The sequence below is a fragment of the Colius striatus genome, chromosome Z (assembly GCF_028858725.1).
Source record: "Colius striatus isolate bColStr4 chromosome Z, bColStr4.1.hap1, whole genome shotgun sequence".
In the NCBI taxonomy this organism is placed as follows: Eukaryota; Metazoa; Chordata; class Aves; order Coliiformes; family Coliidae; genus Colius; species Colius striatus.
This window is the reverse complement of record NC_084790.1, coordinates 60,403,423-60,426,862: the sequence shown is the minus strand read 5'-3', so window position 1 is coordinate 60,426,862 and position 23,440 is coordinate 60,403,423. Positions and strand designations below refer to the sequence as shown.

The 23,440-nt window shown below is 40.1% G+C and overlaps 1 protein-coding gene across 4 annotated transcripts in view; it reads left to right on the top strand.

Moving 5' to 3' along the window:
• The window catches only part of MLLT3 (MLLT3 super elongation complex subunit), a 139,870-nt gene that overhangs the window by 105,928 nt on the left and 10,502 nt on the right, over positions 1-23,440 (top strand). For 3 of the 4 annotated variants that reach the window (XM_062017875.1, XM_062017872.1, XM_062017873.1), the window contains 5 exons: positions 6,408-6,486; positions 10,997-11,129; positions 15,487-15,586; positions 17,994-18,065; positions 19,354-19,425. In XM_062017875.1, the coding sequence (XP_061873859.1) occupies positions 6,408-6,486; positions 10,997-11,129; positions 15,487-15,586; positions 17,994-18,065; positions 19,354-19,425 (456 nt within the window). Of the gene's footprint in view, positions 1-6,407; positions 6,487-10,996; positions 11,130-15,486; positions 15,587-17,993; positions 18,066-19,353; positions 19,426-19,788; positions 19,848-23,440 lie in introns of those variants that run through there. The other variant, XM_062017874.1, reaches the window with a different exon arrangement.

Sequence of the window (23,440 nt, the reverse complement as noted above, 5' to 3'; positions counted from 1 at the left end):
AGTGCTTAGAAGCCATACTGACAGATGCCTCAGAAATATCTCTAGAGAAAAACATGTAGTGCATACTGTTGCCAACCATGACATCAAAAAATTACTATTCAGTCTACAGTATCCCAAGATTGACTAAAAATTATGTTAATTTTAAAAATCGTTTGAGGAGCTTTGTTTTTTTGAGGGACTCAAGGTTTTCTGGGGAGTAAAACGTAACTTTTTGTATTTTTCTGTTTACAGCTTTTCACTGAAACTGGAATGTACAGATATGAAAGCTGAGATGTTCACATAACCATTTAAGTGCCAGGAGTTCAGTTTGAGGAAACAAGTAAATATAATGAGGCTTGCTTTAAAAGTGTCAAGACCAACAAAGCTGACTAAATCTCTGTAATCTATTGCAGGTGTTTAGTCAAAATTGGTGGTTTTTTTATTTTCTGGGACATGGGTTCAGAACCCAGAGGTCTGCAATAGCGAAGACAGTGTGTAGAGATGCTGTGACAGCACTTCATAAGAAAAGCAGTCATTTTTCATATATTTAGGTCTGTATGTGTGTGACTTTCAACAAAAAATCTACATCGTAAAGGTTTAGTGTAGGGTTATGCTGGGAGTGCGCTATGGAGTTTGAGCTGCACAAGGAAAGAGAGAACTAGAGTGAATTTCCAAATTCTGTGAGTACCTGTTGAGAAGAACTGATCTTTAATCATGTGGAAATGTACTATAGTGCAGAATAACATCCAAAACCATAAAATATTTTACATGTAGTAATGTGGTTCTGTACCTGCTTCTTAGTTAATAGGAGTGCATCAATTTCTAACATAGGATTTCAGAACTGGGATAAGTTAGGTGAGCAGCCTTCTTACTCCACCAAAAGCAAGAGCAAACGGTTTGTTCAGTTTCCAAAATAGTAAACTGGAACTGCATCAACATCAGCCCTTTTAAGTGCTGATATGTCAAGTAGGACACAGGAGAGAAATAGGACAAGATAAGAGATGTGGGAAGTGTTGGCTTCTGATAAAGCAGCTGTCATGGCTGTCCAGAACAGCAACTACCTATCTTCTACTGCTACTGTTAGTCCCATAAGCAAAAAACATACATCAGTTGAATGAAATTCTCACATGGACTTAATACTTTGGCTGAGTTTTCTAGTTTCTCTCTAGTACTAAAATTGAGGGGAGAACTTTCTTTCTAAAACATATTTATCTCCTTTAGTGGCTTATGAGAGCTTTATGTATAGGATATGTGAAGATTCTCTAAGGGAAAATAGAACAATTGTAAAGTCTACCTGCCAGAAAATAAATATCTGAGTATTACTTGTCAGCGTAATTTGGCTTTTCTGTGCTTATGAGAGTACAGAGGAACAGTTGCCATTCTTTTATCACAAGGCTTTCGTGCCACTGAGCTTCTGAGATAAGTAATATTCTTCAAGCCAGCAATTTATTTAGGATATCTTCATCTTCCATTAGTGGGCTCTGTTTTTGGTTTGGGTACAGACTTTGTATAGAATTGAGCTCTTACCTTTCTCACATCGTGCTGCTCATTCTTTACAAATACTAATGTTTTTTCACAGCTTTCGGTGGACATATCCAGCTAACACAATTTTTAGTGCCAATTTTGGAAAGTATATAACTCTGTGTTTTGCCAGCATTATCTACATATCCACAACATTTCGTCGTTCTTGGCTGGGGTTACCTGATGAGAAGTTCTATCAGTTTTGCACTCTGCCTCCTTCACTTTAAGCATCCTGTTCATACTCACATGACCATATATATTTTTAGTTAGTTTACTCATTATCTTGTAGACAGGAAATCCATGGAAACTGTAGTATTCAAATGCTGTATGTAATAAACTGTAATCTTCTGTCTTATACTGCTTTTCTTAATTTGTGTGTATTCCACTCTTAGTAATAAGATTTCTTCAGCAAAAATATTTCTGCAGTCAGCTTCCCTAGTGCTTCTTCTTTCAACTGTATTGTGCAATGTACTGCTAAGTATTCTTATATCCACCTGTTACACTAGCTTCAGTATTTCTGATTTTTTTGTTAGCAGTGTCTCAATTTTATTTTTTATATATAAAGCTAAAAAAACATGTACATAAGTCTAGAAGGAAAAGGATTTTCTTTCAAAAGTTGATGCATGTTTCAGTAGCATGGTCTCTTAAGAAACACAAATTCTGCTGCATCCAGTGCAGTTGTTAGGCGAAGCAGGTGCAACATTTGGCTTAAGGTCTTTTCTGGACACTAATTGTTAAATGAAGGATGTTTTTCAGATTCACAGAATTGCAGACTAGGTGATATTGGAAAGGATGGTCATCTCGTCCATCTCCCCTGCTCAGTCAGGGCTACTTAGAGCTGGTTGCCTCGGACCATGTCTAGACTTCTTTTATTAACATGTGTAAGGTTAGAGACTCTACAACCCCACTAGGTACCTTATGCCCACGCTTGGTCACCCTCACACTGCAAAAGTGTCTCCTAATGTTCAGGGGGAGCTTTCTGTTTTTCTCTTTGTGCCTATCCACTCTGGTCCTGTCACTGTGCACCACTGAAAAAAAGGCCTGGCTCTATCCTCTTTGCATCCTCTTTTTGGTTATACTCCATCCTCTTTGCATCCTCCTTTTTGTTATTTATATACATTAATAAGATCCATGTAGACCTCCAGGTCTTTTTCTGGGTCACTGCCAGAATATGTTGGTGCACAGGGCTGTTCTTCCTCAGATACAGAACTTGACACATCTTGTGGAACTTTATGGGGTTCCTGTTGGCTCATTTACCACCCTGTCAAGGCTCCTCTGGGTAGCCAACTGATCCCCTGGCATAACAGTCACTCCTCCAATTTTGTGTAATCATCAAAGCTGCTGAGAATGCACTCTTATTCATATCTAGATGAAGCCTGTAAAACAGGCTTGGAATTAGTATTGTACACTTCTAGCTAATACCCCCCAAAAAGACTGCATCACTGATCACCACCCTCTGGAGAACCAAATGACTGTCTCTGCTTCCTGTAAAAAATAATAATCTTGCATTTCCTGTTTAAATTTTACACCTCATTAATCTTAAATTACTTTGATAAATAGTTTAGTTCCTTAAACATAACAGCCATGAAGAAATATTTCTATTTCTATAAGAATACAGTAAGTACCACTTCCCACTCCCTACTGTTTGTTAGCTTTTCCCCATGAGCTTGTTAACTTCAGTGAACGTTTAACAGTTTTACCCTGCCTCAGAGGTGAGTTGCTGATGAGCAGCTTCACAGGACATGTGGCAATACAGAATTTGGGCAGGGTACAGGCAGCTCAGTTTAGTCTGGTATCATGGACACTCAAATGTTGTCTCCCCTTGGTGGTGGCTGATGCAGACACTCAGTGGGTGAGGTGAGATTGCTTTGTCCTCTGACCTACAGGTAGTTTGGATTACTCTACTAAAAATGAGGGTGATGGTCAGTGACAAGGTGTTTAAAAGGTAGGAGAAGTCATAAGTACAGGAGTCCTGCTAGAGAACAAGGCTTATCCGAGGGGACCGTGTTCATTCTCTCAGAAAAGCTACCTTGGGACAAAGTGGAAGTAATACTCTTCTATAAGCAGTTTTAAGAGGATAGACTTGTCAGTATGTATGGCACAAGGAAACATAATTCTTTAGACTATTGTTGAAAAGATAGGAAATATGTAGACTGGCTGATATGAAACGGGATATTACTGTACCAGTTAACATTTTATTTCAGGAAACAATATTTAAACTTCCTTTTAAACTGTTCAGAGGAAGGCAAGAAAAGCCATTGTCACCCACATCCAGATGTTTTCTGGTTTTTTAATGTAAATAAGGAGCTTGAAATGAGGGGGTTTATTTTTAGAAGAACTTATGTGAATCCAGACAACCATAAAATATTACAGTAACAACTCAACTGTATCTTGTGTCATAAATAGGTAAGTTGACTTGAAAATTGCTTGCAGCTGAAGAGTAAGTTGTACTATTTGTAAAAAGAGAAAAGAGTTTGGAAATGACAAAAGCAAACTGATTTAGAGCTGCTGAAAAAGGTACTTTTTCAGGGAAAACAGGACCCAAATAAAAGTCACTTTCCTTGCCGAACTGTTTCAAAGCAGTTCTAATTAGGCCTAATAAAGAAGGCAGTGTCTTCTGTGCACTGGTGTGAGAGCACTAAAATGAAGTAGACTGTCTAAGAATGCAATAAATCATATCAGGTCGTTGCGCTAATGAACAGTTTAGGCCCAAACTCTCATTAGCTCATCTACAGGAAGAGATAACTAGTAAAACAAGAAAAGACATACAAGAGATCATCTTCGCAGGTAACTGTCCTAAGATTTCATTATTGAAGGACATACTTCAGCTAATTTCAGACCCATTAAAAAAATTAGCTATTTGATGATTAGTAACTGGTGGATAAGGGCAGAAAACTCAAGTGAATAAAGCCATAAATACCAGTCCTTGGGATAACAGCCTGTAAAAGTGTCAAAAAGCATTGCTTAAGTGACAAAAGATAGCCCCTGGTAACTAGAAGCATCAGCACTGTCGGCACTAAGCCATATTCGTAAATGGAAGGCATATTTTTAGTTCTTCTAAAAAGACACATCTTTTCTGTTAATAATGTTCATTCTTAGGTTAAAAGCAGCTGTTTCCTCTTGGTGAGCTCTCACCACAGTTAAAACTTTCAACATGAATGCTAAACTGAATTACGGAAAATGGTATAAATTGTTTCAAGAGGTATTAAGAACCCTTTTTAAAAGAGTAAAAGAATATGAGTGATTATCTTGGGGGCTTCGTATCGTTTGGCTTCTCAAAGTGGTTTTGCTAAAGCAAAATTTGTACCAGGAAGTATTATAACAACTTTGTACATATTCATATCCATTCCTTCTTATCATCTCTCAGTTAATGCTGGGAGAAATTTTTGACATGGAAGATTTTCACTGGTGTTTGCATGTTTTGTAATGTGAATGAGACCATGCCTTTTCCTTTTTTAGTATACCGGTTCAAAAAGAAAGTAGTCAAGTTTTAGTAGTGACAAATGTCTCTGCACTTGTGTCACTTTCATTTTTCCCCCTACAGTTTTAGCATTTCTTCACGTATTTTAACCTGAATATGACTTTTCTAGTGTTTGTTACTTTTTTTTTTAAAAGGAATGGATTTTACATAAGTTAAAGTTTGTGTTGAAGTTAATAAAGGAAAAATACACTTAATGGAAATCTGCAGAATGTGGTTGTCAGGAGTTTTGCTGCAAAAAGCAGAAAGTGACAGATAAACCAAATGTTTGAGTAACCTGAAGCTGGAAGACTGAAATCAATTTCCAGAACAGTGATATTTTTAAAGCTTTCTTTGACTTCTGTTCTTTGTCAGTGCAGTCTGTTTCATATTACCATAATTATTTAACAGCTAAAAATCTTTTATGGTTTTGTAGAAGTTCAAGCAGTTTAAGAAAACAAGAAGTTTTTCACAATTACTTGATTTTTGGAGCAGTGTCAAGTGATGTTGTGGACGATGTAAGAATCTCAATACTCAGAAGTGGATTGTGTTTTTGGTTGGGTTTTCTGGCACAGAGTTCATTTGTGTACAACCCATACAGGTCCAGAGTTTGTATTTTGCTGTGTGTCTGTGAGAACTGGAGGTGAGGAGAGCAGATGTTAATGGTCTTTTTCTCAGGCATTCTGGTGCCCAAATAGGCATCTCTCATTGTGAGAAAAGATGGTAAAAGGCTGTAAATCTGCCTACTCAGTATGAAGGGCAACAATAGATTGATTTCCCAAGGGAAAAAGAAACCCAAACTGTTAGGTTTAGGTAGACTGTGTGGGTGAAAACTGGTAATTTCTCAGTGAAACAAGACAATACTGCTGGTTCAATCACTATTATAGTCTGTAGGTTCTTAATTCCGTATGGAAAGTGTTAGGATAAGAAATCCAGTAACAGTAGAGAAGTTCATTCTGAATCCTGACCTTTACTTGTTTTCTAAGGAACGGGAAAGGAAACTGATGTTTTCTGGTGTTTAGTGTGGTTTACTCAGGTTGTCTTCTGTTTTGGATTTTTTTTTTAATTGTACTACACTATAACTTTTTTGGGAAATGTTGCAACTACATTATGACAAGGACACAGGAGCCTTTAGTCTATTATGAAGTCATTTAAACTCTGTTGTATAGCCTTTTAGACCAGGCATCAGAAACTTCTTGTTGGGATATTGGCTTTAGTAAAGAACTAGACATAATGTAGTAAGTAGTGTGTGAGTATGTTGAGTGCATAGCGATTTCCACAGTGTGTGCCTTACTGACACCTGAATTACACAAATATCTTTGAGTATTACTCTGTTTTACAGGTTTTGTTTTTTTGGACAGTATACCTTAGGCAGTAACTAAAAGTTAACAAGTTTAAGGCAAAAAATGTTTCTTCTGTTATTTATTTTCTTTTTTTTTCTCCTTTTAAGTCTGAACAGCCCAGTCCTGACAGTTCCAGCTCCAGTTCCAGTTCCAGTTTTACGCCATCTCAAAACATCAGACAACAAGGTACAACAAAGGAGAAGAAATTCAGAACGTGTGAAATGAAGGGGCCAATAAAAACAGAAGTGGTAGCATCTTGTTACCACTTCTCTGCTGCTGCCTTTCACACCAGGAACTGGCCACAGTTTTAATTTAGAGACTTCCCTGAGTTGCTCTTAGATGTGACTGTAAGAGCAAAATAAACCTGGAAATATGTGAATGTGAGAAAAGGGTGTGAAAGGGTTTGGTGGTTGGTTTTTTTTCAAGCACTGTATAGATGCCAGTCACTTACCAGATCCTAAACTCAAAAGAGCTTCTGTTTCTGAGGTTTTCCTATTGCTGGGTTAGGTAGCATGGCACCTGTCTCCATCTGAAGTCCTGCTCAGGAAGGTGTCGCTTCCCATGGAAAGAACATGTATTTGGATCCTTTCAAAAAGCTATGATCTTCCCATACTCTTAAGAAGTTTTAAGAGCATACACCATTTACTTTAGATACAAGACAGGGGAAGATACGGTTATGCTTCAAGTTTTCTAGCTAGTAATTATTGTTTATTTGGAACTCAGTGAATAAATACAATTTTCTTCCCAGAGAATTTGCCAAGGCAGACTTTCTGTAAATAAGCTGAGATTCCTTCTGTGTTATCTGTTAAACTACTTAGTTCCTGCTTGGCCTTTTTCCTGGAGTTTATAAGATTGTACAGCAGATACACTCTTAATCAGTTTTTGTTTTGTTTCTGTGTAAGGAGCATTGGAAAATTGACTAATTAATCCTGCATTTGTTTCATCCATCTATATTTCTCAATGACAAACTTGATTTAAGGTTATGAAAAATACATTAGTGCCTCACACAGACAGTTTGTTTTTAAATAGATCTACATGATGCATATCTGTCCTGCCTTTCTGTGGGTGACTGGTACTGATTTTCAAATGCGTTCTGGCAGTATTACTCCAGGTGAAAGAAAGTAATAACTGAAGTAAATTGTGGTTAATGGCTGGCTTCAGTCATTCAATTTTTACCGAAGGCTAAGCAGAACCCTTTCTTGCTGAAACCCTGTTTTTGCTCTCATGAAGAGTTCATTAGTGATATGAACTGTCCATTACAAGCTAAAAGATTTGGATAGCTGTTTCTGTATCTGTTATCATATTTTGGGCAAAAAACTCTTCTGGATCATATAAAACATAACACAGACTGTCAGTTCTTTGTATCTTAGGAACAGATGGGAGATTTTTCCTGTAATGTGAACAACTCTGAAGTGCAAAGTAGTATAAACATCTCCTCTTTCTTGCCATAATAAACAGTGTTCACTGCATTTTTCTGGGAGTTGCAGTTAGCTAAATGTGTTCGCTCCCTGGGCCGAGCATTTTTATATTGAAGGCATGAAGTGTTAGGCATACTGTGGCATATTTACACTGTAAGCTGTGCCCTGATGGAAATCCATTGTTTTTATCCCTAAGTAGAAGTTATTTCCCAGGATCATTGCTCTTTTTCCATTGCATTCAAACTGCAGAGCTCAGTCCAATGTCAGAACTGCAACATGAACTTTTCTCACCTCTTTTTTTATTTTTTTTTCCTGCATAAACAATGGATTAACTTCAGGTTTTTCAAGTTCCTCTGATTTTAGGGATTACTCTAATTCTCTGTTTCCTTACCAAAAGCACTCGGGCAGCTCCTAATTTTCAGTGTCTCCTTAAATATTCTAATCCTTTAGGAGGTAAAAACTTCTCAAACCCTTAAAGGTTGTAGTGGAATTTTAAATTGCTAGGAAGAAGCAGAAGATTAACAGCGATATCTCTAACAGCGCTAGAAACAGAAGACCTAAAAATGAATGCTTTCCTGATTGTTAGGGAAGTCTACTGAAAAAGTTAGCTTTCTGGGTACAAAATACCTATTCAGAGTTCCAGATCTGGATGTACATGAGGTGAAAACTTGTCTGAATGACAGATTGTTCAATGTCAATGGGACTGTCAGTGATGGGTGTATTTCAGGAGTCCAAGTTTCTTTTTCTCCAAGAAAGAGATATAAGCCTGTTGGCAGCTTGAGACAGGCCTCTCCTATTGTCCAAAAACAAGAAGTATTATGAAATAAAATGGCCTTCTGCTATACTTAATAAATAAAGGAGGTAGAGACGTAGACAGGAATAATGAGTTAGCTTAAGCTTGGTAGAGCAGGTTGTGTAGGGATTGTGAGACGTGTACTGGTTTTCTTTCTGCTTCCATTTAAAAATAAAATCAAGGACTGATGTTTTGCGTGACTTGAAGTCATAGCTACCAGTTTCCATGTGAAATTACATGCTGGTGTTTTATAAAAGATCAGCTTATTCGTATTTCATACCAAATTTCATTGCAAAAGTAGGTTTTACTTGATTATTTTACCTTTCCACCCGCTGACCTTTTCCTCTGCACCTTCACCAAGAGTATGAAGGTGCTTTCCTTTCATCTATCCTTTACCATTTCTTGTCTATCAATTTCTTCCTCATGTATGTTGTAGAAAGGAGACAAATGCATTCTGAAAAGCTGTATTTGGCCTATGGAGTGGAGTGAGACTCATCTGCTCTCACTGTAAAGACAACCATCTTCAGTAGGACTTCAATGGTGGTTGTTAGTGTTTTTGCCCAGTAAGGTGTAAGGAAACTAGCCTTTCTGGACTAAACCTAGCCCGTGGAATTACTCTTGTGTTCTTTTCTTTTATCTCTCTTGAAATATGGAGTTCTTCTTTATATATTTAAAATTGATTTATCTTTCTAACCCTTTATCTCAATTAATTTAGCTCTCTGTGCATTGTCTGTCTTTTATCCACCTCAACAGTCAAACCAGCCAATAGGAACATTTTCCAGAATATCAAAATGGACAAATTCTTCCTTCATCTGTGTACCGATGTTACTGAAAGTGCTTTCCCTCCTCACTTGCAGAGGGGATATGTTTATTAAAAGCAAAAGAAAGAGTCTCTTTCCCTCCGTCGAGGGTCAGTTGATCGAATATTCAGTCAGACTATAGGTTACTATTTGCTGAGCATTGCCTGCCTGAGACCCCAAAGGGAACAAGTAGAGTGTAGATCAGCTGCTTCTGCAGATCAGTGGTAGCTGTGTGGAAAAGAAGCACTTCAATATAGCTACCCTTTCTTTGTCACCCCCCAGGTAGCTGGTCCACCAGGAATTTTTCCATCAGCAGTATCTGGACTTCTTCTCAGCCAACCTTAGAGTATAGAAATAGAGAAAAGAAGTTATTGATCTGAACCTGCCCAAACTGTGCCAATTTACAAAAATTCTGGTGCAACCTTAGTGATAAAATCATTCTCAACACTTTGGTTACTCACACTAAACTAGTCAAAATGCCTGTGACCTGAGCCTTGCTTGGCCTGGAATAATCCATAAAGCTCTTTCTCCTATTAAAGGATCACTATCCATGATAGGAATATGACTGTGACAGATGGAAGTCTGTTGTCTTCTGGCAGTGATGAGGGATGACACTCCTTAACCCTGTTTCCCCAGAGAGTTGCAAGCTTCATTAGAAGAACACTTTGAGGGTCACTTTTTTCATCTTAGTACTTTCTATTTCCCAGGCTGAAGGAATTACAGATCCCTAAGAGTAATTGCTGTTCTTGCAGCCTTTAACTTGCAGCTTCATGTCTCAGATGGGCTGTACGTTAGATATGAATGCTCTGTGACATCAGTCTTGCTTTCTTGCCTCTTCTAAGCTGCTTTTGCCCATTCTTATTTCAAGAAGCTGTAGTTCTATATTTCCCAGATATGATAAGCATATTCCTCTTTCTGTAATGTGTCTTTTGCAGCAAAATAAATTGAGTCAAATCAAATCAGAATCCCAAACTGAATTTATTGCAATTCTACCAGCAAGTCAAACTTTCTACTTGGTGTTAATTCAGGGGAAGAAATAGCATGTTGTCAAATGGGATTGATACACTTTTTACCTATGCATGCTGGCAAAGTGCTTACTTGACCTGGAATTGAACTTAAAGTAAAGGGAACAGCAAAAGCTAAATACATAAAAACCTGCAAGACAAAGACTGCCTTGGCCAGTATGAGTTAAGTCAAAATAATTTCTTAAGGACTCCACTTCTCATTACGTGTATTAACTTAACTAATGTACTATTACTGATCCTTGTAGATCTTTCCTTACATAGGATACTTTTTGAGAAAGAAAGAAAGAAAGAAAGAAAAAGAAAGAAAGCTCAGAAATGCAGAAGAATCTTGTTTCTAATAATAATACAGTAATAGTCAATTTCTTTTGGCATGGCAGTATTTTACTTACTTCAGCCAGGGGCCAATTGTGCTGAGACTTGAACATATGAGTCACTTGACTGTCATTAGTAAGTCTGGTGAAGCTGAGTTGCTCCTGTGGGTAAATGAGTCATGAATAAGTCCCTGTAGCATAAACCCTAAATGCATTACTTCGTTTGCTTAATACTTAAGACTCTCCTTCCCAGTGCTGTGTGAGGAGGGTAGTTTCCTATCATCTACAAAGTTGGGTGAATTGCCTGGAACACTACAAAGGGATCTTCATTTGTGTATTTCACTTTCAGGTCCCTTGAGGTCTATAATGAAAGATCTGCATTCAGATGATAATGAAGAGGAATCAGATGAAGCAGATGAGAATGACAATGATTCTGAGTTAGAACGACCTGTAAATACGCGAGAAGGAAGCAGGAGTAGAAGGTGAGTGTCTTGTGATTGCAAGTAGCTGATGGCCAAGGTGTTGCATTCATTAGTATTGAGATGAGGTCTAATATTCTTCAGGAGCTCTGAGTGAAAAAGGAGCAAAGAATCAGACTCTCCTTTCAAAGCATATACATCTAAAAGTGCCTCTTCTAAAATCTAACAAAAGTAGCTGTTCCTAATGTAAACTATTTCTGTACTAATCCAAATGATTATTATGATCCTCATTCATTTGACTTTCCCTGATTTCATGCTATTGTGACTTCGGAGGAGTAGTCATAATCACTCTGGCATAAATGAGATAAAATCAAGTCCTATAATTGTTGGATGAGCTATTCTGTACTCAGTGTCTCATTTTCAAAATATCTCTGCTTACCAGTTTTAGATTAGGTTGTTAAATTGGATCAGAAGCGATGAAATTTGAATTTCTAGTAATTTCTGCACTGCATGCAGTAGGTAGTGTGCAAAAGTGCAGACAGAAGGTAAAGTAAACATCTGTCATAGAAATCACTTTCTAAAAAAACTTCTCCATCCTAGCTGCAACCTTAAAAGGTCATTCCTTTATTCTTTAAGCAGCTTGAAGCTCCATCTGAATGTTATTGAAAGTTATGGAAAAAATTAAATAGTCTCTTTCAAACCTTTTCAAAATGGGTTCTGTATCTTATCCGTACAGTTTTGCTGTGAGTGCACAGCACCTGAGTGCCAGTGTCAGCTCCTGCTTAAAAGGGAAGGTAATAGGAGAACATTAATGAATATCAGCTGCTTCCCTGCTGCACTTTAACAGCTTGAATGGAAGAGAAAAAGACCAAGAAGACTAGCAATTTCAGAATTTGTTCACATCAGTAGTTGTATAAAGGATTGTCTAAAGCTCAATTTGTCTCTAAGCATGGAGGTTTTGTTTCAGCTTCTTAACAAAATGTTAAGGCTAATTTTTCTGGAACGTCATTTTATCTTGAAAAACTTTTTTCATCCAACTAATAAATACTATCTGTTGTTCCTAAGTAAATGAAGGGTGGACTGACTAGGAGCTGAAATTTTTCATGTGGCCTCTCTAGGAAAAAGAGCATTTAGAAAACTTTTAGAAGTGCAGAAATGTATCTCTAGAAAAACATTTTCCTCCTTCCATGAGGCTGTTGAGCTGCAGACTTGCTTCAGGAGCATTGGGAAAAAAGGTTTAATATTTTAAGTATTTAACTATTTCTGTAACGTTAGATGCTGATAACTGGACATGTCATCTCAACCAAGTGTAGGCAGACAGGGTCTCCTTGTACCCATCCAGGGAAACCTGGGTGTTTGAGTAAGGCCCTGCATTGCCTGTACACCAGCATACCCAGCCTGGGGAATGAGCCAGAGGAACTGGAGATGTAGTTGCAGATGCAGGGCCCCCATCTCATTGCAATTACTGAGACATGGTGGGACAGCTTACGTGGCTGGAGCACAGTCACCTACAGGCGGCAGGGGGGTAAGTAGTGTTCAGGAAAGACAGACCAATAGGACGAGGAAGTGGAGTTGCTGTCCATGTGAGAGAGCAATTAGATTGCATTGAGCATGGGTGGGGATGAGGGGATGGGTGAGTGTTTATGGGTGGGAATTAAGGGGCAGGGTTGTATGAAGAATATTGTTATGTGAGTTTAGCAGAGGGCACCTGATCAGGAAGAGGAGGTAGGCCTTCTACAAGGTGTTGGTCAAGGAACCAACACGGAGAGATGTGTTGCTGGACCTTGTGCTAGCAAATAAAGCCTATTGGCCTGGGTATGTGAAGGTTGGAGTCAACCTTGGCTAGAGTGACCATAAGATGGTGGAGTTCAAGGTCCTGTGTGGAAGAAGCAGGATATCGAGTCAGGTTGTAACCCTGGATTTCAGGAAAGCTAACTTTGACCTCTTCAAAGACCTGCTTGGAGGAAGGGGATAGGATTCTAGATTATAGCAGTGCCCAAGACAGCTGGTTGATCTTCAAGTATCACTTCTTCCAAGCCAAAAATCATTGTATTTCCACAAGCAGAAAATCAGAAAAAAGGAGGCGGGAAGCCTGTGAGGGTGAACAAGGAGCTACTGGAACAACTCAAGAATATTGAAGTCTGTGGAAGGTGGAAAAAGGCTGCTTTGCAAGAGTACAGGAATGTTGCCAGGGCATATACAGATGAATCAAGGAAAGCTAAAACCCTTTGGGGGCTTTAAACCTCGCAAGGGAAGGAAAGGAAAACAAGAAGGGCTTCTGCAAGTATGTTAGTAGCAAAAAGATTAGGGAGAATGTGAGTCTGCTGCTGGACAAGGAGCGTGTCCTGGCGATGGAGGATGGATGCATCCCATCACGGCCCATAGATTTATGGGTGTCCAGCTTGCCCAACAGGTCTCTAACCACATCCTTATCCATCAAGGGAAGGTGTTCTGTTCTCCAGAGTATCTCACCGTCTTCCAGGGAGAGCCGAACTTGGCTGTAAAGACTGAAACAGAGAGATACTCAGTAGCTATCCATAAATCATGAAATCCATGGGCCATGGACCATGATGGGATGCACCCACAAGTGCTGAGGGAACTAGCTGATATTATTGCTAAGCCACTCTCCATTGTTTTTGAATGATCATGGAGCACTCTCCTGTACCTGAGGTCTGGAGAAAGGCCAATGTCACTACAGTCTTCAAAAAGGGCAAGAAGGAAAAGTGATGGAACAACTCATTCTGGATGTCAACTCTAAACATATGAAGGAAAAGAAAGTTATCAAGAGGACTCAGCACGGATTCACCAAGGGGAAATCCTACTTGACCAAACTGATAGCCTTCTGTGATGGTAGAACTGGCTGGTTAGATGAGGGGAGAGCAGCGAATCTCATCTACCTTGACTTCAGCAAGACTTTTGACACCATCTCTCATAACATCCTCGTCAGAAAGCTCAGGCAGTGTGGGTTGGATGAGTGGACAGTGAGGCGGATTGAGAACAGACTGAATGGGCCCAGAGGGTAGTGATGAACAGCACAGAGTTGAGTTGGAGGCCTGTGGCCAGTGGAGTTCCACAGGGATCGTTTCTGGGGCCAGTCTGATTCAATGACCTGGATGAGGGGACAGAGTGTACCCTCAGCAAGTTCCCTGATGACACCAAATTGGGAGGACTGGCTGATTCCCCAGAAGGCTGTGCTGACATTCAACAGGATCTCGACCAGCTTGAGAGTTGGGCAGAGAGGAACCTCATGAGGTTCAACAAGGACAAGTGCAGAGCCCTGCACCTGGGAAGGAATAACCCCATACACCAGTACAGGCTGGGGGTTGACCTACTGGAAAGCAGCTCTCAAGAGAGACCTGGGAGTTGTGATGGACAGCAAACTAACCATGAGCCAGCAATGTGCCCTTGTGGCCAAGAAGGCCAATGGCATCCTGGGATGCATCAAGAAGAGTGTGGCCAACAGGTTGAGGGAGGTTCTGCTCCCCCTCTACTCTGCCCTGGTGTGGCCTCATCTGGAGTCCTGTGTCCAGTTCTGGGCTTCTGTCGTGGTTTGGGCTAGGATAGGGTTAACTTTGATGAGGAAGTGGGAAGGGGTACAGCATGAGCAGCTAACCCAGACTGGCCAACAGGTATTTGATACCATCCTGACATCATGCCCAGTACATATAGGCAAGGAGCTAGTTTGGGGCTGGTGCTGTGGAACCACGCGTTCAGCTTCTAATTGGGAGCGGTTGTATCAGATCCCGGGTGGTGAGCAACTGCAGCACGCAGCATGCTCTTTGTCACTGTTATAACTATTTCTCCTGAACTTGTTTCTTCTTATTGTTCTATTAAACTGTTCTTATTTCAGCCTACGCGGGTCTTTCCCCTTTTTCTCTGGTTCCCCTCCATGCTCCACCAGGAGGGGGAGGAGTGAGTGAGCACCCTCATGACTCTTTGTCCGCAGCTGGACAACACCACAACATTGCCCTGGTGAGGCCTCATCTGGAGTCCTGTGTCCAGTTCTGGGCTCCCCAGCTCAAGAAGGACAGGAAACTTCTAGAGAGGGTCCAGCACAGGGCCATCAGTAGGACTGGGGACTTGAGCATCTTTATTACAAGGAAAGGCTGAGAGACCTGGGGCTGTTTAGCTTGGAGAAGACTGAGAAGGGACCATATCAACAATTATATATAATTAGATGATCTCTAAAGGTCTCTTCCAACCCCTACCATTCTGTGATTCCATGACAACATTGTTCTCCATGCTACATAAAGCCTTTTCCAGAGTGTAGGCCTGCTCAGACGCCTCTCAAATAACCTCGATCAATAATGACTTGCTTAGTAAGGGGTCATTTTTTGGTGTCCTATCTCAAATGCTGGATTCACGCCTGTTAACAGTCCATTGTCTGGAGGTGTAATCACTTGACTCTCTTTTTCCATAGAGTTATCCTCAGTGATGGCAGTGACAGTGACAGCAGTTCGGCTTCCTCACCACTACATCATGAACCAGCACCACCTTTACTGAAAACCACCAACACCCAGGTAAAGTCAGTATGGATAAATGTAGTCCTGGGGAGCTGATAATGACGATATGATTACTTCATTGCTGTTACTTTGTCTGTAAAGTGACATAAGAGGGTTGGGGTTCTTTTTTCAGGCGTATAAATATTTGTTTCAGCAAATACTTTAAACCAAAGTAATATTTTCATCAGTATTTTAAGACATGAACTTATATGAGCTAGCTTTGTAAGGTAAACAATGTAAACTGACTTCACAGCATCAGGTGTATCATTGATAAAGGTTTGGGTTTACATTAGCACTAGACACAATTGACATCAGTGGGCTCATTCTCAATAATTTATTCATTCGTCTCTTCCCCTTTTCACTAGCGTTCATCTAGAAGATACAGTATTTTTTTACCTCAGTAGAAAACACAAGAGTTTTTACTACACTGTCAGTACATTTGTTCCATATATGTAAGGGCTAACATTGCTCATATTTTTTGAGCTAGGAAAGTAGGATAGTTCTGCTTTACAGATAAAATTATTAAATAACATGGACCTAAAAATGTCAGGGATGAATGACAGTTAGTTTGAGAGTTGCCTCACCCACAATCACTGATAAAGTAAGACTCTCTGAATATACAAATGAAACATACAAGCTGATGATATTTTTTTTTAATGATTTAATAGAAGATATCATTTGTCACTTACTTTAGGGAGCCATTATTCACTCCCAATGTCAGCTTGATCATACATAAAGAAGTCATGAAGTTTTTACTGACAATAAATAGCTGTTCACAGTATTGGTAGTTAGAATAGTGTCTACATGTGTTAACAAAAGTTTGTGGTTTAGATAGTGAGTTTTATGGATGAGTATTTCCCATATCTCTGAAGTTAACTGCTTCAGTTACCTGAAAGAAATTATTTACTTATTGTTTTTCTAATAAGATTTCTAATACAAGCTTACTGATAGTGCAAAACGAAAATATTATTCCTCATGTCAGTTAAATTTAAAGGTACTATGCAGAAAAAAAGCACCCTAGGAAGTAGTTTGCACACTGAAAGGGTCCATGTCTAGAAAGCATTCTTATTATCCATTAGAAACTCTGTATGCTTTTCTAGATTGATCTGTACAAAATTTACAAGTTTTTAATAGAATGTCTTTGGGGGTGGGGGGAGTGGAAAGAAGAATTTACTGGAGATGTTAGCACAAGAGAACACATCTATTCATTGTTCTTCAATGAAGACTGACTTCTACAGAGGCAGTGTTATTGTTAAGTAAATGTACGTCTCAGTATCAGCAGGACACTTAGTCACATCTTTCATGTTCCTTTCCCCCTCAGTAATCTAACAGAAGGTTTGTTGGTGTGTTCAGACACTCCAAACAATAGCAGTGGGCCAGCTAAAATGGAATTTCACATACCTCATCCCCTTTTTATAATTTAGAATAATTTTATATCCAAGCTGAAAATGAGAAATTTAGTGAAGTACTGTGTGAACTCAAATTGTATGGACTTGTAGCCACATTTTAAATCTTTGCTTGGTAGTATAGTGCTGCTTGCCAGGACTCAAGACATGCAATCAGGCTGGTGTTATCAAAGTCCATTCATGGAACTCAAGAGCTAAGAAAGAGTTAAAATTTCTGCAAGCTTTCTCAGATGCAGTTAGCACCGTGTCTCATCTAAACAGAGTGTTTAAGATGTTAAGATTTCAACTAGACATCAAGGAATCAACATTTTTCAAATATACTGTGTCTTTGGTAAGGCTCTATTTGAAACCCAAGAATTTTCTTCCTTTAAAAACAAGAAAAGCATGCGAAAGGTACTGAAACTGTGCCTAGAGGCCTGATACTTTTTTCTAAACAAGACTACTTTTCCGATGACCTACACAGCAGTAAACCCAGGGGGTGATGAATCAAAGAACTGGGATTTTTCTTCAGGAGAAGCAGCTTTTGCTTTCTGGCCATGCGTCACTCTTGAACAAATAAATCTTCTTGTAAGGTTAACTCAGATCTGCAGTTATTTTCTCTGTATAGGGAAAAAACTGGGTTTTTTCCAGTTACAAATCAGGTAGTCATTTAAATAAGAGAAGAGACAGCACTGGTTATGTGACATTTTGTATCTGCAAAATGAGAACCATTATCCTACCAGCATGCAAGAGATACAAAATAAGTGTTGAGGAGGCTTTGAATCACATGAAATTAATTCCTTAAGGTTTAATAATATTACCTCATTCCAGTAACTCAACATTTTCTATTATAAGATAATTTTTTTTTCCCCAAAAATATGAGTAGGTTGTAGGGATTAAAGAATGAAAACCTCACTTTTGAGTTATTACATTTTTTCCAGGTGTTATGTTCTTTGTGTAATTAAGTGATAGTAAAAATATTCATATATAATTGTATCCAATGATACATTTAATTTTTATGCTGTCTTTTTGTTTTTCAGATTTTAGAAGTGAAAAGTCCAATAAAACAAAACAAATCTGATAAACAAATAAAGAATGGGGATTGTGATAAGGTAAATGAAAATGAGATAACTGTAAATTTGTCCAGAATGTAATATCAATGTATTTACTAAACACCAACCTTTGTTACAGAACTAAAATCTTAGTACATGGTTTGGGTTCCTTTAGATGCAGATCTTTATCACTTCTTTTTCTGTACTTCTTTCTTATTCTATGCTTTTTTGAAAGTGTTTTCCTTCTCTTCAACACATGTGACTTCGCAAATATCACCAGTTAGGAACTTACCATCTATTTTTTATTTTATCTGCTCTCCACCTTGAGTTTGCATTGTGCTTTACAGATGAAGTGTTAATTTTTGAAGAGGAGAATTCACAGATGTACTCCTAGCCAACAAATCAGTCAAAAAAAATTCCAGGATCCAATCTGAAGGCTGTGCATTAGGAAGTGGCAGCGTGATTTAGCATGTTAACTAAAATGGTACGAAGCAACAGTTATCACTGAACACTGGGAATGACAGTTCTATTTGAAGTCATGTCAGATGCCCATAAGTAAGAACTCTTAAGTCCTTGTGTCAGTGAAGATAGCACTGTTTTTCAGTGTGGGTGAGTTCCTCTGGAGATTCATATTTTACAAGCATTAGTGTCAACTTTTGAGAGAATGTGAGGCAGGAGACCAGAGTTTAAATATCTGTCCCAGATTTGTAGTGGCCTAATGCCTGTGCTTTTTGGTTTCTTGAGCTGAGTGTTGCATCTTTATCTGCGTCTTTGTCTGTCTAAAAAGAAAAAAAAAATCTAATGGCTCAGGCTGAAGGAGAAAGTTGATAATTGGGTGGAGATGTGGGACATTTTTGACATTGCAGGAAAGAGGAGTGGAATTCACTATTGGATTAATTTTGCTTGATCTTTCTCCCTTTATATCTCCTTGTTGGCACATTAAATTAATTATGTAGCTTTAGAGAAAAAGAGGCATTTGATTGTGTGCCTTTGATGGTGGATCATCTGTGAAAAGGTAGGAGGTGATTTTTTAAAGGTGCTGTTTTGGCATCCCTAGTCTATTTGTCACTTTTGCCACAATTGAGATACAGAGATTATATTCTACAGCTAAGGGCCACCTAATAATATTTTTACTGGCGTTGAAGTATCTGAGAAAGCACACAAAGACTTCTATTTGGGTTGTATTTATCTAGAGAAAGCTGGGCTACAAAGTAAGAAAATTTATCTCAAAGAAGATTTAAAATAAGATTTGCATTTGTATTATTTTTGAAGACCTCTGATTTTTTTTTTAAATACAGAGCTATGACTTAATTAACAAGTTGTTTATGGGGGGGGAATTTGTTTCTAGGCATATCTTGATGAACTAGTAGAGCTCCACAGAAGATTAATGACATTGAGAGAGAGACATGTACTACAGCAGGTGAGGAGCACTCTCATGCAATAACATAGCATGCTCATTGGAATGATGATATTACCTCTATTTTCTTCATTTTATCTAAAGCTATATTATAAGGTTTAATAGCCTTTAAGCCTGTATAGTCCCTATACAACACATTATCACTTTCAGTGCAGCTTAGGGAATTCTTACACTCTTACAGTTTTTACACAATTACTTTAATTGTGTTGTCACACTAAATGACAAATTAAAAAGTACCTATCCTAGCTAATATTTTCACCAATTTATTGTTATTTTTCTCAATACAGTGTATGAATAATTACGACAACAGTATGGGAGAAGGGATACAGCTGTGCATGATGAATTGATAAAAATCTTTTTTTTCAGAAGATGACTGGCACTTTGTCAGAAGTCACCAATTAAAGATGTCTCCTATGGAAATGGGAAGACGTGGAATTCAAAACAAAACTCATTTTGAGGAAAAACATGAAATATTCATTTGGTCTTTCAAGTCATGAAACAAGTTAAATACAAAAATGTGCAACCTAGGAAGGCTCTAGATTTATTGATGAAAGGTTATGCAATAGTAAGAACAAAGAATAGTACTTTGTTTTGTACAGCATTGTCAGGATTGCAAAATGTGAGGATTAAGCAATAAGCACTGTTAACAAAGCAGATATAATTGTAGTATAGATGGTTTCATTATTTTCAGCATAATCATGTGCCAGTTGTGGACATGTTGTAAAAAGGGAAAATTTTACCACTTCTAAATGGTTGCAAACACTCATCAAATTTTTTAGCATGTTTATCCAAGTGTTGAGAATATTTTGTAAGCCCCAGCAAAAATCTGTTCATTAGTTTAGGCTCAATTTTGTTGATTAGTGTTCTCCTCTATCCCTTTGGTTATGGACAGGGATGAGGTAAGTACCCAGAAAACAAAACAGATTAACACCTGGCTCTGAGCCTGGTTCTACTGACAAAATTTTGGGTCTTTTTAGCATGGGGCAGTTTACAGCACATCAGGGCTACATCAAACACACTTGATTTGAAGGAGGAAAGGGACAAGCTAGGCTTGACAGAAATAAGCCTGAGGGTAGCATGCAGGTGTATGACGGATGGTCTGCTCCCAACATCCTTAGGTCTCCTACCTCAGTGAAGACTGGAGATGGAGCTCTTTATAGTAGCAGGGAAATGAGGGATAATGTGTTAGAGGCCATGCAGACATCTGAAAATTATTATGTGGGAGTCAGGACTTCTTCCTCTGCAAAAGGTGACAGGACCAGTAGCCCACCTGAAGTCCATGTACACCAATGCACGCAGCAGGGGCAACAAACAGGAGGAGCTGGCAGCCATTTTTCACCAAGGGAAGTGTGACATTGTCACTGTAATGGAAATGTCATGGATGAGTTGCACAACTGGAGTGCTGCACTGGATGGTTGCAGACTCTGCAGAAGGGACAGGGAGGGCAGAAAAGGCAGACGTATAGCCCTTTATATTGTCTCCAGTGTTTAGAAGTCAGTGATGGTGAGGACGGGGTTGAGTGTTTCTTGATAAGAATCAGGGAGAAGGACAAGAAAGGGAATGTCAGGGTAGGAATCTGCTATATAGACTGCCCAGACAAGATGAGGTGGTAGATGATCGGTTCTAAAGGCAGCTGGGAAGTCATAGGATCACTGGTCCTCATCCTCATGGGGGACTTTGACCAGATGGGAATACAACACAGCACAAATGAGGCAGTCCAGGAGGTTCCCGGAGTGTGTGGATGATAACGGCCTCACACAGGTGGTGAGAGCCAATGAGGGAAGGCGCCTTGCTGGACCTGGCATCTTGAGAACAAAGAATGTCTGGTGTGTGATATGATGATCAGGCAATGTGGGTAGAATGAGGTGGATTGAGAACTGTCTGAATGAGCCCAAAGGGTATTGGGCAGTGGCACAGGGTTGAGTTGAAGGCTTGTGACCAATGGGGTTCCACAGAGGTCAGTTCTGGGGCCAGTCTGATTCAACATCTTCATCAGTGACCTGGATGAGGGGACAGAGTGTACCCTCAGCAAGCTCACTGATGACACCAAACTGGGAGGACTGGCTGATTCCCCAGAAGGCTGTGCTGCCATTCAGCGGGCAAAGAGGAACCTCATGAGATTCAACAGCACAAGTACAGCGTCCTGCACCTGGGAAGGAACAACCCCGTGCAGCAGTACAGGCTGGGGATTGACCTGCTGGAGAGCAACTCTGCAGAGACAGTCCTGGGAGTCCCGATTGATAATAAACTAACCATGAGCCAGCAATGTCCCCTCGTGGCCAAGAAGGCCAAAGGCATCCTGGGATGCATCAAGAAGAGTGTGGGCAACAGGCTGAGGGAGGTTGTCCTCCCCCTCTACTCTGCCCTGGTGAGACCTCTTCTGGAGTCCTGTGTCCAGTTTTGGGCTCCCCAGCTCAAGAGGCACAGAGAATTTCTGGAGAGAGTCCAGTGCAGGACCACCAAGATGATCAGGAAACTGGAACATCTTCCTTGTGAGGAGAGGCTGGGAGTGTTCAGCTTAGAGTATGAGGAGACTGAGATGGGACCTAATTGATACTTAAAAGTGTTTGAAAGATGTATCATGGAGATGAGGCAACACTTTTTTTCTGTAGTATCCAGGGATAGGACAAGTGGTAGTGGACAAAAGCTGGAACTCACCACTTAAATGTGAGAGAAAACTATTTTACTGTGTGAGTGAGGGAGCCCTGGCACAGGCTGCCCAGGGAGAGTGTGGAATCTCCTTCTCTGGAGGTTTTCAAAGCCCACCTGGACATCTTCCTGTGCAGCCTGATCTAGGTGGACCTGCTTCTGCGGGGGACCTGGACAGGATGATTTCTAAAGGTCCCTTCCATCTTCTACCATTCTGTGAAGGTGTGAGTGATTCTGGGAGATGGGTGAAAAACTGTCTGGATGGCTGGGCCCAGAGACTGGCAGGGAATGGAGTTAAATCTTATTGGTGGCTTGTCACCAGTGGTGTTCCCAGGACTCAGTGTTGGGGGCCTGTTTTGTTTAACAACTTTATCAATGATCTGGATGAGGGGATCAAGTGTACCCTCAGTGAGTTTGCTGATGAGCATGTGTGTAGACCTGCTTGAGGTCAGGAAGATAGTCCAGAGGAACGTGGACAGACTGGAGTGATTGTATGAGGCCAGCTGTCTGATGTTCCACAAGACCAAGTGTCAGGTCCTGCGCTTGGGTCACAACAACCCCATGCAATACTACAGGTTTGGAGCAGAGTGACTCGAAAGCTGCCTGGCAGAAAAAGACTTGGAGATGTTAATCGACAGCCTGCTGAAAGTGAGGCAGCAGTGTGGTCAGGTGGCCAAGAATGCCAGTAGCATCCTGGCCTGTATCAGAAATAATCTGGCCAGCAGGATCAGGGAAGACACTATAACCCTTTACTTGGCACTGGTGAGGCCACATCTTGATTGCTGTGTTCAGTTTTGGGCCCCTCACTACAGGAAGGACACTGAAGTGCTGGAGTGTGTCCAGAGACCGGGAATGAAGCTGATGAAGGGTCTAGAGAGCAAATCTTATGCGGAGCAGCTTAGTGTTGTGGTTTGGCCCAGCTAGCACAGAAGCACCATGACAGTCTGTCTCTCAGTGCCCTCCATTTATCCCCACCCTCATTAGGATGGCAGAGGCCCCAGCAAGATGAGAGTAAGAAGATAAGCAAGGTTGTTGTGGACTGAGACAAGGGCGGGGAGGATTTGCTGCCAGTTACGGCTCCAGACAAAACAGGCTCCAGTACTCGACTTAGAGAGGAAAGCAGGAAAGTTTATTCTACTACCTACAAGAAACAGAACAGAACAAAAAGCAAAAAGGTATTAGGATGATGAGAAAATCACAACCAGCACTTTAAGATCTCCCTCCCCCATCCTTCCTTTCTTCCCGGGCCCAGCTCACTGCTCCCGATATCTCTACCTCCTCCCCCTCTCAACGGCTCAGGGGGACAGGGAGTGGGGGATGTGGTCAGTCTCTCACAGATGGGCTCTGCCGCTTCTGTCTTCTCAGATGA